We start from the raw sequence: 14,738 nt of genomic DNA, 5'->3' as shown, positions 1-14,738 counted from the left end.
GCTGTTCCATACACTCGTGCTAGCAACAGAAAACATTTACTAGAACTAACTCTGTTCTCTGGAATTACTATACATTTTTATTTTTCTAATTTCATTTGCTTAGCTGTTTTATTCTTATTGTTGCTTTCCTCCCAAAAATTACAGCCTTGCTGCTTTACTAAAATATTAAAGCAACTCTAAACAACTTCTACTTTTGAATTATTTTACATCAAAAGATTTCTGAAAAGATACATTTTTCAATAAAGTTTCAGCTCCTGGACTTGTTATAATTCATATATGAGCAAAAGAAAAGTCCAAATTTATGCTTCATAAATCTCTCCTATACTTCTTCCTCAGAACTTGCTAATGTTATGTTTCTATTCAAGCATTCCAGTTTATATATAGGATTTTCATGTAACAGGACTGGGATAAATGGCATGTGTTACAACCCCAAGACTGTATAACCTGTAAGTAATTCATAGGCAGCCGTCTCTTCAGTTTACTAAAAAAAAGATACTAAATCAGTCTCTGGCCATGCTCTTCTACGAGTTTTTGAAATGTAACAAACACAAAGAAAGAGGTCCAGACATTCTGGTTTTCACATGGAAATCCTCTTGGAGTGACCCACCTGAGCACAGCACATCATGAGCCTTTAGAGCTTCAGTGCAAGCATCAATGCTGGCACTGCCTTGGAGGGTCTGAACTCCAATGCTACTGCACACCTCTCTTGAGCCCTCAGTTCTCCTGAAACCTCATCACCGGCTCAGCTCCCTTCACCAAGGTCCTGCTTCTCTCCACCTTCCCCCATTCTCCTTTCTCTCCACCTGCACCTTACTCCCATCTCATCCCACTCCTCCACGGTGCTCATGTTCTAAGCAGGTCCCACCACGCCACCAGTGATGCCTGATGTAAACCAGGCACAGCCACACACCACTCTTTTGTATTCACTGTTTTGAGTTTTTTCACATTCTGCATAGTCCTGTGCCCACCTCAGTCAGGTCACGAGCTCCTTGGGCTGAAAGCAGTATTGGTACGGGGCCCAGCACAACAGCCCTCACTCGCAGCCATGTGCGCAATACAGGTGAATCACTCTCTCCTTAAAACACTTCAAAAAATCGAGCAGTCCAACAGAAGGGAAAAAAAAGACAAAGAGAAGGGAGAGCAGAGGCAGGAGATAAAGGAAATAGAATACACAGGATGGTTTTTACTGGAAGCAGCATTCCAAGGTGATACATCCTCTCCTTTCCCTGATGTCCTTCCTTGACATGGCCACGCTAGAAGCATCATTCCTCTCCTTAATTCCTATATAACAGTCCTTCTCTTTTCTTCTATTTTCTTTGTTTTCCCCTCCTATATAAATTTTAACATTTACTTCCAGCCCAGACTGACACTTACATGCAAGAAGAAGTACCACCTGTATGGCACTTGCTCACGGGCTGGGCTATCTCAGGTCTGTGCTTTTACTCCATGCTTGCCAAGAACCAAGAGGTATTTAAATTCTTTTCACTTCTTTTCCTTATCTTTCCACCTGCCAACAGCAGTCACAGTCTCAAAAATTATTCTTCCTTCTTCTTTTCAGGACTGACATATAGCCTAATGTAACAAACCCAAGCACCTTCACTGCTAAAACCATCATGGCAATGAAGGGGCTCATGCCTTAAAAATACTAACCACAAAATTTCTTTCATATATCTAAAACTACATTTTAGGTGAGAAAATGAAAGATTATAAAAACAGTGTTTTCCTTTCACTTTTACAACACATATATAATCCCTCACTACTCTCTAAGTCATATCTCTGGGGCTCTTTTCAGGGAAAAATGAAAATCATTAAAAAGACCCAGACAAAAATCTCAGTTTGGGGAAGACGTGAGCAACAATCTACAGATGGTTCACACAACTTTGGACGTAACTCAGTGAACATTCAGGTACAGTTTTGGAAGTGGCTTGAATGATAAATAAAAATGAAGAATCATCTGGGGCAGGAATACCTCAAAAATATCCGAAGTCTCAAGAAAGCAGAAGCGCTCTGCGTGTGATCTCTGCATGACAGGTATCACACAGTACACTATGTGTAACTCTACAAAACTCATTTTTACCCTCCCACCAACCAGATGAAGCACACTCTGTAGTCAGCCCAGCAGCTGATAAACTGGGTTTGCAACTCTACACCCCGGTGCCTGAGAAATCATGATGTTACTCAACAAAGGAAAGAGGGGCAAATTCCTGTTAAAAGGAGCGCCTGCCCTGGAGCCTCTCAAGCCCAATTCTTGCTCTTCTCCCAGTGAGCCCTGTCAGTAATCCCTGCTCCTGCCACCCTCAGCCCTAAGTGACCACAGAGGTGCCCCGCCAGCTTCCCTGCTGCATGGCCCCGTGTGTCAACAGCGCTCCTCAGATTATTAAGAACTAAATGCACAAAGAAATACTTTCAGCTGAGTCAAGGCCACAGCATTCTATACTTGGCAATCCCAAGGCCCTTTTCTGACACAGGATAACATAGTAATGCATGAAAGGGGGAAACAGAGAGTAAAGATAGGAAAGTTAGAAAAAAAAAAAAACAACAGATATTGTATAATCTTCTGAGTAGCACAAGATTTTCCTGATTACAGCCCAAGTAAAAATAATGCTGTAGAAATAATTTCAGGAGCAGGAACTGAGAGCCCTGCTTGTCAGGCCTATCCATGGGGCTGGAGCTCTATTCTTTATAGAAAATCTTCACCTGGAAGAGTAACTAAAAAAAGCTGCAGCAAAGGATAGCAAACTACAGCAGTTCTAGGACAAAACGTGCTTTAAGACCATACCAGAACACCTCATTTTTGCAGGCATATACATGAGGGCAGAATCTGGCCTATATTCTATACACCTTAAGTTATTGTTCATAGGGGAGGGAGAAAAAATCATCTTGAGTTACAGCAGAATCTGCAAAAGAATAAAATTAATCTTACAGCTTGCTGGACAGAAGGACTCCAGTTCCTTGGAGCACAATACTAGGGCAGTGCTAATAAATCTCCATACCAAAAAGATAAAATTGGGAAACTTTAGTCCTGAACATTTGCCTATGAAAATTCCTTTTATACATAACAAAACAAATAAGCAAAAAAACCTTAAACTTTCTTTCAAATTAAAAAAACCTATAATTTGTTAAAAAATGTTCCCTTCATTAAGACAGTGATTTGAGTTAAACAACATCTAGTAATAGGCAGCATTTCTCTTGCACTGAAACATTTCTCATTAGCCAATTAAATACTTGATTAGCTCTTCAGCTGTGATGTTAGCAAATATAAATTGCAGCAGCCACCCTCCCAGCCCATTACTGCAAATATATCCCTTTTCCAAAATGTGCCTTTATTCAGACTCATCAGTTTGCTGCTTCTTTACAGTTAAAGCAAACAAGGATCAGTTTGATACCCAAAGAAGTGAGTTTCCAGTTGCTGGCATCAGTTAAGCCAGTAACTTTAATTCCTATGAGAGCAAAGTGCTGTGTGACTAACTCTCCCCTTTCAGTCCTGCAGCAAGGGCTCAAAGCCTGAGCTGAGGCAAGAAGCAAAACAGGCAAAGACATGAGAAGACTCTTCTTGTTAGAAATAAAATATGGAGAACATATAAGAGGAGTTGTCTATTTGAACATCATGCAAAGAGGTGTTGCAGTATTTTCAGCCCATGTCCAGAGAGATGGTTTTCCATCCCAGCAGTTCTGATTGCAGCGCTGTACATTTCACTGGTGCAACATGGCAGCCCCATTTAACTCTAGACAAAGCTGCAGTTTTACCACCACACCTTGTGTCAGCTGAGCCAAAGTATCTCAGGTGGCAGCTGATGGACTTGCACACAAAGCAGGCATGTACCCAAAAAGAAATGTAAGAGTTCAAGAATCCAACAGCATATAGGAAAGCCAAATTCTGAGTCTTTTAAACTTGCAAGTAATCATACCGCAAATATTTAAGAATCTGTAGGAATCTAGCTTGCCACTAGACTTTCTGGAGAGGTTTTTTTATGAAAAGGTGAAAAAACAAAAACAAAAATTGGTGTTCTTGGATTAATTTGAATATATTCACCATTGCTTCAAAAAATTATGAAAAGCGTGTAACAATTCACAATTCTGGTAAATGTCTCTTTGTTGCTGTGGGGTCTGAAGCCAGGAGAAAAGGCAACATTATATAATATCCTGAAAGAGCAAGGTAATTGAATAAACCCACTCTCTTCTTCCACAATACTGCAGATTACTTCATCCACGACGGTCTTGAAAATGAGTTTAACTCTATAGATAACTATGTTCTTCACAACAAAAGGAATGAAAATGAGAGGAAAACTGGTTTTGTTCACCAAACAGAAAACAAACAAAAACCAGCAGAAGGGCTAGTAAGGAAAGAATGGTTAATCTCACATTTCTAAAAGGGTATTATAAACAAAGCATGGTGAACAACAAAAATAAAGGATTAAAAAAAAAAAGATACGAAAGTGCTTAATGGTGTTCTTTTAAATATTTACTTTGCAGCTATTTGGAGAATAATTTGTTCCATTTAGTAGCATTGGGCTCAAAGGACCGCTTTAATCCAGAGAGATTAATTATAGCCTTTGGAGTTATAAACACAATTTGGGAAGTGAAGCGGAGAAGAGGAGAGAGACTTCTCTCACGCTGGCGTTTTAACAAGTTTATGTGCTTTGGGGCTACGCTACGCAGGCTACACCTGTACACTGCAGGCAGAACAGGACACCCATGAATTGTGGAAAAGCAGCCCCCAGGACATCCAGGGGGCTATCCTGAATATCCTACAGTGTTGCTGTAGGCAACTAAAATACGTCTCAGGTGCCCTTCATCAAAATACAAGCTCACCAGCACATTACAAAAACATCATCTCGCTTTTATTACCTGCACCAGAAAGGAGCTGCCGCACTGAGACATGCAGCGGACACAGGGCCTCTAAGACCTCTCACATGCTTTCACCTATTTCTCCCTGCGGTCATGGCTGTGTCCGAGACCAGGAGACACAGGGACCCACAACAATTACTGGGGCAAAGCTGGGAGCGATCTTACCTAGCAAGGGATTGGCTGCTCCCTCCTCCGAGCTCTCCTCAGCGCCCTCCTCTCCCAAGCCAGAGGTGGCCGAGTCCTCTGGGGCGGATGCAGAGCCGGGGGTGCTGGGCCCGCTGACGGAGCCCGAGTCCCCTTCCTCGCTGCTGGAGCCGTAGCGGTCGGGCTGGGCGGCCGTCCCGCCCTCGCTGCAGCTCCTGCGCTCCTTGCGGTGCACCCGCGAGTGCAGCACCATTTGGTGGTAGGTGCGGAAGATCTTCCCGCACTCGAAGCACTCCGTGGACTTGTTCTGGGCGCCCCGGCGGCTCTGCCGCGAGGCAGGGCGATAGTCCAGATCCCCGGGGGCAGGCGGGCAGCTCTCCCCCGCTGGGACACTGCCGGCTTTCTCCAGGCGCCCACCGGTGCAGCTCTTCTTCTTGGGGTTGCTGGGCAAGTCCTGGTCTCGCTTGCGCTTCTCCTGGTTGACAAGGATATACTCCCTCTTATCCTTGTCATAAGTCACGTCTGCATCTGCCAGGGCCTCATCCCATCCCACATACTTCACATACTCTGAGGGCTCTACTACTTTTCCTTTGGTGGCCAGCTGCCAAGCTTGGTAGCTACTGACCGGATCCAGCTCAGCTACTCTTTTCCCAGGCTGTCCTCTCGTAACTCTGTCCAGCCCTACAGATGGCCGTAGGTTGAGACACTGCAAGAAAAACTGCTTGGTTACTGAGGAGCTCAGGCTCCCATCAGTCAAGCCCTCGGCTTTTTCCCCGGTGCTGCCCGGCTGCACACGGTAGTGAACAGCATTATGCACTTTCAGGCTTTCCATATTTGTAAACAGATTTCCACACTTGGTGCAAACTTCATACAGAGACAGGCCGGTCACAATTGTCTCCTCTTGTACCACATCATTGATAGTGGCAATCAGCTCCAAATCATTTTTTGGTTTGTTTTTGCTCCCAGACCTGGGACCATGCGACTTCATGTGGTTTTTGAGAAACCAGGGCTCCTTGAATCTCCTGCCACAAATATGGCACCCATGATCAAATGACCCCCTATGCTTTTTCATGTGAGCTTTCAGGAACCAGGTTTGACTAAAGGTCTGACCACAGACTTCGCACGGGAACTCGCCCACATTCAGCTCGCTCTTGCAGTTCTCGGTGTAGGTCTCCCCATTGGGGACCTGAGCTGTAATATGGTCCTTTTCTATGTGGTTTAACAGCGTCTCCTCCCTCAGGGTCATGTAGCTGCACAACCTGCACTTGAACGGTTTATGGACCTGGTGCAGGTGCTGCTCCAGGTCCTTCTTCCTTTCGAATTTGTTTTTGCAGAAGGTGCACTGGTAAGAGGTCAGCTTGTCATCATCCTCAGCTGGTGCCATCTCTGTGACCTCCTTCTTGCTGCTTCTCAACAAGATCTTGCTGCTATCGACCTGAGCGGTACCGTTCAAGATCTTGTTGCAGGCAGATGTACTTTTAGTGGGGCTGGTGCACCCGCCAAGGCCCTCAGAAACACCCATCTCCCCCAGCTGTGCCTCTCCCATCTCTGCCTCGTGCCCCTGACTTAAAGTGCCTGTCCTGTGACTGCGGATGTGAATCTTCAGGTTGCCCTTTTGGGAAGCTCTGTGATCACAGTAAGGGCATTTGTAGGGCTTCTCACCTGTGTGCTTCCTCATGTGCTGCGACAGGGAGCTCTGAAAAGGGAAACTTTTACCGCAGATGCAGCAGCTGTGGCACATGGTCTTGTCAGCATCCACGTCGTTCTTGCTTAGCTTGCCAGGGCTGGAGGATCTCCGTAACTCCATTTCTGCCTCTCTGCCACGATCCATCTGTATCACTGCAGCAGGGGGGAAGCGGGGCAGGAGGACAAAAGCATGTCCGGCAGCAGAGCAGGGCTGGACCGCGTTCTCAATCATACGGTTCTGCAGAGAGGGGTTCTATTGCTTCATCCTCGGGGTAACGCTTCCTTCAGCCACTCCACAGAATCCACAGCACCAATTTATTTCTGTGTGCTTTGTAAGCACAAGGCATAGATCACCTGAAACAAGAACAAAATCACACAAATGTACAGATTCTTAAATATATTCAAACCTGTTCATGTTTTGAATTCAACGGCTTCCACCACTCACTCGGCACTCAGAAGCGCACCATATGACAATCTATTGCACCAAAAGGCACTAGTTTCTCTTTTTGCTGATACTCTAGACTTCAATGACAAGCATAATTACTAAATAAGTAAAATCCATAAAAGAGCAAATACTCATTTCCATACACTGACATCAGTGTCTTGAACGAAGTGCAAACTTTAAAAATATTTTTTGTTTTAAAACCAGGCAGAAGTGGCTAAAAATACACCTTAAATGAGGAAAACATTTCTTGTGGGGGTTATTACACTTTAAATCTGTGGCTTTACCATCGTGTGTAATTTCATGTAAAATACTTACTTGCCAAAGATAAAAGGCTTTCCTAGTGACTTTAGTAAGTATCATATTCCTGCTGGCAACTGCATTACTTTGTGTCTCAGACAGCTCGGCTGTGCTTGAAGTGGCAGGCACAGAAAGGCGCAAAGGCTGAGGACGCTCAGTACTTTGATTACAGAGCAAACAAGAAAGCAGAGCCTGATAAAGCACTCATGAAAACTAAAAGTTATTTCCTGCCGGACAGTGAACTAAAAAGACCCTCCAAGTATAAATTTCAGTCTCAAACTAACAAAGCAAAGTGATAATGTAGCTATCAAATTACCTCAAATGTGAGTGATTTATGTCAACATGACACACAGGAAATGACACCACCACCCACCTCAATGAAACAGAATTTTAACTATAAACAAACAAACAAAACAAGAAAAAACACTGATTAACAGAGCAGATTAATAAAAGTTTAAATATTTTTGTATCTCTCCATGAATAAATGCAAGGGTCAGTATCTTAGTGCAAGATGAAACACACCAGCACCTTGTATACAGCAAAAAACAATGATCAAAATCCACATAGGCTCTTTCTTTTCCAATTACTACACTGTAAAACAAAATCTTCCCCCTCTCCTGCCCTCATTAAGGACTACAAACACCACATGACTAAGATCAAAGAACACAGCATTCTCTAATGAAGAGAACTGATCTATTGCCACATTAAGAAAACATCAGCTTCTTAAAATGTAGCTAAAAATATGCAGAGCCCTAATGAGACCATATATTCCCACATCCTTCACTTGACATCTATGACTCAACAAAGAGCTACAGATCTACAGCTGCAAATTTTAAGATTTCTCACTGCATTCACCTCTGAGTCTCTCCAATACGTAAATAAGCAGTCTAACCACACCACCAGCAGGAGCTAAACAAAAAGCAAGACTGTCGCAATGCTCATCTCAGTTACGGGCTACAGAAGAATTTATCACATTTAATTTGATCTAGCCCTCTTATTTACTACAAGACACTCATTTCTGGGCTGGATTTTCTGCATATCTAGTATCCATTTAGCATGTTAGGGAGTTCTCAAACAGCATCAAACCCAAACTACCTTTTCCTCAGAGAGCTGGCAATAACATTTAAGGGATGAGTTACAAAAGCAATTTCATTTCTTGAATGAAGCATTTTTTCATTATTAAAAAAAACCAGGTATCTCAAATTCAGCAGTCGTCCATATGAGCAGGAAGTTTACAAACTACAGAATCTAAACTAATCTTTGAAAGTAGTCATTTAAAATCAAACAGAGACAGCCTCAGAAGAAACTTCCTGGGTGAATAAAGGATGTCAGCCACTGAAATTGTGGCTGCACCAGAAGGAACAAACACACCATACAGAAAATACAAGTTTATATTGCCCATTAGTGGAAGACACAACTTCCAGTAACATCTTATTTATCTGACCCACAACCTAAAACTGCCAAGTGACAACCTATATTGTCTTATAACCAAAGATTTAACCTAAAAGTCATTAAAACATAAAAAGAAACACCAGGTTTAAGTATACTATGCTAAATGCAAGTAAACAGCTTCTTCTGAAATGTTCCACACCATTTCAGAAAAAAAAAATAAAGCTTTGGGAACATATTTTTTCCATGTATTTTATACATTGTTTTCTACATTATTAATTTTCTACAGCTTACACCAGTGAGGACATTGCTTCTATTGGCAGGCTCATTTTTAGACTAACAACTTTTTTTTTTTTAATTTTAAAATGTAGGGCCCATTTTAACTCAACTTTCTGCAGTGTTTCCTGTCTGAAAGTTCAAAAGAGCTTTGCTTAGACAAGAATGCTGTACACAGCAGTCCAAGCACATGTAGATCCAAAGCTTCAGAGTCCCTTTGTTTACTTGGCCACAGATTCCCTGGGCTTAGTCTTGACATATTTCACTTTAATTATTTATAGCATTTTCATTAATGAAACTTAGTTATGAAAATGAGGCTATGAAGAAAGCATTACTTAGAAGAAGGGTATTAGCCACTCACAGGAGATCCCCCTAAGTCCTGTATTAAATTAGGCCTGAGGGAGAAAAATGTCAGACTTAAAAACTACTGAATAATTTTATTAGTCTAAAATACTTAATGGAAGTGTTACTGTCTTCACAAAAATATTCTGAGAATTTTTTTCATCTTTATTAGTTAATCTTGTCCAATGCACTGCAATCTGTGACTTCGAAGTTGAAATAAAGTATCCCTAGACTTGAATTATTCCAATTCATGTACATGTAAGACTCACAACATTTCAAGTCTGATATTCCACAGACAAAATTTTAGGGGAATGAAGGGTGTTCACCCAATCTGAGCTTGCTTTACACAGCACATGGAGGTCAGTCTTGGGTTTTGGTAAAATATATAAACAACTCACTTCTCCCTCTTCATATAATTTGAGTGGCTACTTAGAAGTAATTCTTCCAGAGGGGTCTCTCTGCAGAACAGCAAAGCTGGTTCATTGGAAAGCGGTAAATAGAACTACAACTTTGAAAAAAAGCTTCAATTTAGACGACTGAACATACAAAATAAGGGAAAGATCATCTGTAAAAAATTCCAACAATAGAAAGTAACATTCTGTCTTAATAATTTTTACTTTAAAGATTAAAGTAAAATATTTTACTTTAAACAATTAAGATGGCACAATGGATAGAAGACAACTGGTAAATCAAACAACACCAGTTACTCTTTCATGAGAAGTAAAATTTTGCCATCGTTATCTTTGCTTCTTTCAGCTGATGTGATGCTAAAAAAGGTTGTATTTTGAAATAATTCCAAATTTTAAAGCGCTCTGAAATAATTCTCTATCAGCACACATGGAATGCAGCCACCTCCAGCTACCCTCAGGTTACTGAAAGTGTTTCAGGTGATGAGCAGCAGCCCTCCGCTGCTTTGGTCCAAGCTCACCCTGCAGTTCCACAGCACTGGCTCATCACACAGAATCCACAGCACAGTCACACCCAGCCTGCAGATTCCTCCCAGACTGTCACAGCACAGAAACCCCCACCAGCAGAGACAGCCATAAGAAACACAAGTGAATGTAAACCATAAATTAATACACAGTCTTTAAAAATATTTTGTGGCACTGCAGTCTACACCAAATGCCATCCAGCTACTTGGGGGAGCTGTGATACTCTAAGGGACAGAGGAATTAGATTCAGTTTATTTTGTTGAACTAGGAAACAGCAGCTCAGTTCATGTAAGAAGCAGCTAGCCAGTATCCATGAGGCATTTTCAGCCCCTTTAAATACACTTATCATCACTGTTTACACACAAGTTTGGTATATAAAGCAAGATGGAAAAGAAAAATCAACAAAGACTGAAAACTATGAGGGGTGGTGTGCTGAGAAATAAATGTCTTTGCACAGCCAAATATTTTAGTTATAAGGTTTCTTCTTGCACCATTGCCTCACCAGATTCTTTGCCTTGACACACATGGGAACAAATAAAAACAAACTTTGTCATATTCCCCTGGTGCCCCCGAAGGGAAAACAAGCTTTCCCACACATTTAAAGCAAGTACTTGTCAGAATCTACTCTATTTCAAACATTTAGGCATCAAAACCCCTTTGGTTTTTAAAACTAACTTGGACAGAGTTGTTTCCTCTCAGAGAAAGCGCATTTGACCAAAGTGACTTGCTCTCAGCACAGAGCCCCAGCATCTTTTCCACCACCATCCATGGCTTTCCCAGTGAAGCTGTGGTGGCCTGTCCCTGCTGGCAGCTCAGCAGGCACCCTGGTGCACGGCTGCATCACCCTCACAACTTCTGCAAGGCCCTCATTCAGCCTAGCAATGAGCAGAAATACAGGTAAAGAGCACTTTGTACAACACAGGAACACTCTGAAATACATATTACTCTTTTCTTCATCCCACCTCCATACTCTGGAAGAGGATCAGGTATTGAGGACAGCCCACAGGACCTCAAAGGAAAGACACAGCCTCCTAAGGACCTTTTGTGCCTCTTGGAAAACAATTAATAAAAAGAGAAATCGAAAATAAACAACACAGGAAAACTGGGGGGGGGAAATAAATTAAAACAAAAAGAATTCAAAAGATACTACACCAGAAAAGTAATTACAAATTCATTTCTTACATACAAATATGCTGTGCAGTGCAGACAGAGAAAAACATGGAAAATTATTCCTGTTCCAACACAGAACAAGCAAAGTATGTATTTCTTTTAAATTTCTCCTCAATTAAATATGATTTTTAAAATCATATTGCATGATATGTAGTGGTAAGAAGGCAAAACTCTTCAGTAAATAATAAAGAAGAAAATACAATTTGGGAAGCCACACAGACCTACTGAAATAGCAGAGTGTATCTTTTAAAACAAACTGCTTTCAGTCTGGGTGTATTTCAAGTCCCATCTGAGAGATAAATGCACCAGAGAAATAATCGCTCTTCTAATCTCCAAGAGGTTTGAACATACACTGCAATCACACCACCATGTTCCTCTGCCAAGAGCAACAAGGACTTTAAACAAAAAAAAAAAAAAAAAAAAGGAAAACCTATGGGAGGCATGATCATGTGGAAAAATATCTTACTGAAATTCCTTCTAGATGATGAAATGACAGGACACAGCATGTGAATATGTAAGTGAATTTGAGGAAGCTGTGTTTTTGAAGAACAGCGACCTGGAGTGGAGAGAGGCTCTCTGCTCATTTGAGAAGGCTCAGGTCGCTCAGAGCCAAACGGGCTCTGCCATTCAGGGCAAAGACGCCAGACGAGAGCGAAGTGCAGGAAGAGAGGGGACAAAAGGCACAACGCTACAGCTGCCCCACCAGCCCTGGAGCTCACCGAACCACAGAGACCTTTTCCCCCTCTGTGTCTTCTCCCTGGGCTACAGACCCTGTCCTCCACACACACCAGCCTTGCTCTACCTGCACGCCCTCCTCCTCACTCTGTGAGGGGACACGGCTTCTTCTGAACAGCCACATGCCATGGGCTCATCAGTCCATCGCCCTGACTCACGGCTCAATCCTGCCATCCTTATCTACACACCAGTCCTACCCAAATGCCTCTTATAACCATATCACCAGACTATGGACCATAGACTACATCAGAGAACAGAAGAACATGCTTATCTTTAAACAGTAAGCCTATACCTGAATTTGCAGGAAATTCTGGCACTGCACAGCCTACAAAGGTAAAGGCAGCATAGTTCTAAATGGATTTTTTGAGAGTAACCCAAACTAACCCAGTAAAAACCTATCCAAAAATCCCAAGCCAGTTGCAGAAGACTGGCAAATTTTCCAAATGCATTCAGTTATCAGAAGTAGCAATCTGGACAACAGACCTCCTGAAGTCTGTTGAAGCCTGCCGAAATTGACACAGGACTAAAAAAGAAAAATAAAAAGCTTCTGGAAAAACAAACAAGAAATTTCTATTAATCTATTTCCACTCAGGCTTTTAAAATCCTTGGGCAGCATTTTGAAAAATGTTTTTTGTTTAATTATTTTCAACCAGCCTTCCCCTGCAGCTGGTGAAGCTCTTCCCATTTGCAAAGTTTGCTGTCTGAAGCCTGAGATATTATTTTGAGCTTCTCCAAATACATCATGTGTTTTTGTGTCTTTCTCCCTCCATGAGCTAATGACATCTTGCAGCAGGCTTCCAAGCAGCAGCCAGGAAAGCAGAGTCAGGCCTTTCCCAACTGGTGCCGCACCCTTCACAGAGGAAGGGATCCATAAAATAAAGGTAGAAACACTAATGCTGAAAAAGCTGGAGGTACGAATTTGCAACAAGGTGACTGCTCTCAAAATGAAGTCAACAAAACCTCTGTAACCCAGATTTTATGTGGGTCCTCAGGAATCAGCTCAGGAGCAAGGCTGGGTGGGGGCAGGGGGGAGTTTGTTTTCACACTGCTACAGGGTATGTTGAGAAACACAGAGCTGTCACCCACTCAGTACATACTTTGTGTTTTAGTGTACTGTGCGTGTTTGTCTTCTGAGAGACAAAGAAATGTACTTTCCTAGTTACACTGTAGTATTCTAAGCGATGAATTGAAATGTATCATTAACATCCAGGACAAGCTTTATCTTGCTACCAAAACAAAGGGACCATTCTTTGAACAAATTGAGGGGGAAAATCCCATAATGACAATGAAGAGTTCCTCTCCCTAAAAACTGTGCTGCACAAGAGTAACAATTACGGGCTTATATTCTGCAGACCGAGGTTGCGAATGGCTGCATGAAGCGATGCATTCACTATTGGGAGAGTAAGTACCATTGATGACAAGGCCTTGGGGCTTCTGCTGTTCGCAGACCAATCAATAATCCATTATGAACAAACTACATTTCCCCCTAATATGAAGAAATGAATAAAAGGGAACCACTAACACTAGTACTTTCATGGCAAAAAAACCCAACAATGCAGAAATCACAAAATGCCATCACAAGACTTAAAACTATTGGTGATGTCTAACACCGACAGAACTACCCACAATAATCCTTTATTTTACAGCAGTTGCTGGAGACCATTACATTATATTTTTTTAAAAAAGGAAGATTAAAAAAAAGGAAAAAAAAGCTTATTTTAACAGCAAGATTTTTTTCAAGGCTACTTATTCTGGCTGCAGGACAAAACAAAAAGCAACATTAATCTTTCAAGGCAAAGAGGAGAAAATTAACTAACTTCACCCAAACACCTACCAGCTTGCTTCAAACTATTTTCTAATGCAACGTAAATAAGAACTTCTAATTAGAAATAACTGTCCAAATGTGACTGGTCAACCATAACGCAGCAGCTGCGTTACCATCCAGACACGAGGCCCTGAAACTGTTGTTCTCCCATTGTCACTGTCAGATGCTACAATACAATCAAGAGAGGATCCATTTAAATAGCACAACCACAGCAAACCTTAGCATCCCGAGCCCAGTTTCTACCCAGACCTCTCAGCACAGAAGGCAGAAAAGCTCTCCTGAAAAACTACAGATAAATAAATTTTAAAACCCAAAAAGTTGCTGATTTTTTAGATGGGTAAAAGTAAATTAGACCCAAAGGAAACACTGAGACTGATACTAGTAAAGCAAAGGCAGCCTATGTCCTTTTTCTGAAATGTAAAGACTTAGTAGTTAAAGTTGACCCTGCAGGGTGGGGGGCTAGCGGGAATGAATGCACAATGTGATTATTGATCAGCCCTAGAAAAGCCAAGAACTGCACCAGTGCAGATGTGATTTTTCTTTTCCTAGGGTCATTACTGATATATATTGAAAAGTCAAAAGCTCTTATTTTGACATGCTGTAACAGTATCATTAATTCTGAAAATAAGCATCAACTTAGGTTACAAAA

The 14,738-nt window shown here is 41.8% G+C and overlaps 1 protein-coding gene across 1 annotated transcript in view; it reads right to left on the bottom strand.

Moving 5' to 3' along the window:
• Positions 1-14,738, bottom strand: part of ZNF516 (zinc finger protein 516) — a 99,352-nt gene that overhangs the window by 49,180 nt on the left and 35,434 nt on the right. Inside the window, exon 2 of the mRNA XM_074547658.1 lies at positions 5,014-7,032. Within this exon, the coding sequence (XP_074403759.1) occupies positions 5,014-6,910 (1,897 nt within the window). The 5' untranslated portion in view covers positions 6,911-7,032. The remainder of the gene's footprint in view (positions 1-5,013; positions 7,033-14,738) is intronic.

Source organism: Zonotrichia albicollis, chromosome 1 (genome assembly GCF_047830755.1).
Source record: "Zonotrichia albicollis isolate bZonAlb1 chromosome 1, bZonAlb1.hap1, whole genome shotgun sequence".
Lineage (NCBI taxonomy): Eukaryota > Metazoa > Chordata > Aves > Passeriformes > Passerellidae > Zonotrichia > Zonotrichia albicollis.
The sequence above is the reverse complement of the archived record's forward strand: the minus strand, read 5'-3'. Positions and strand labels throughout refer to the sequence as shown.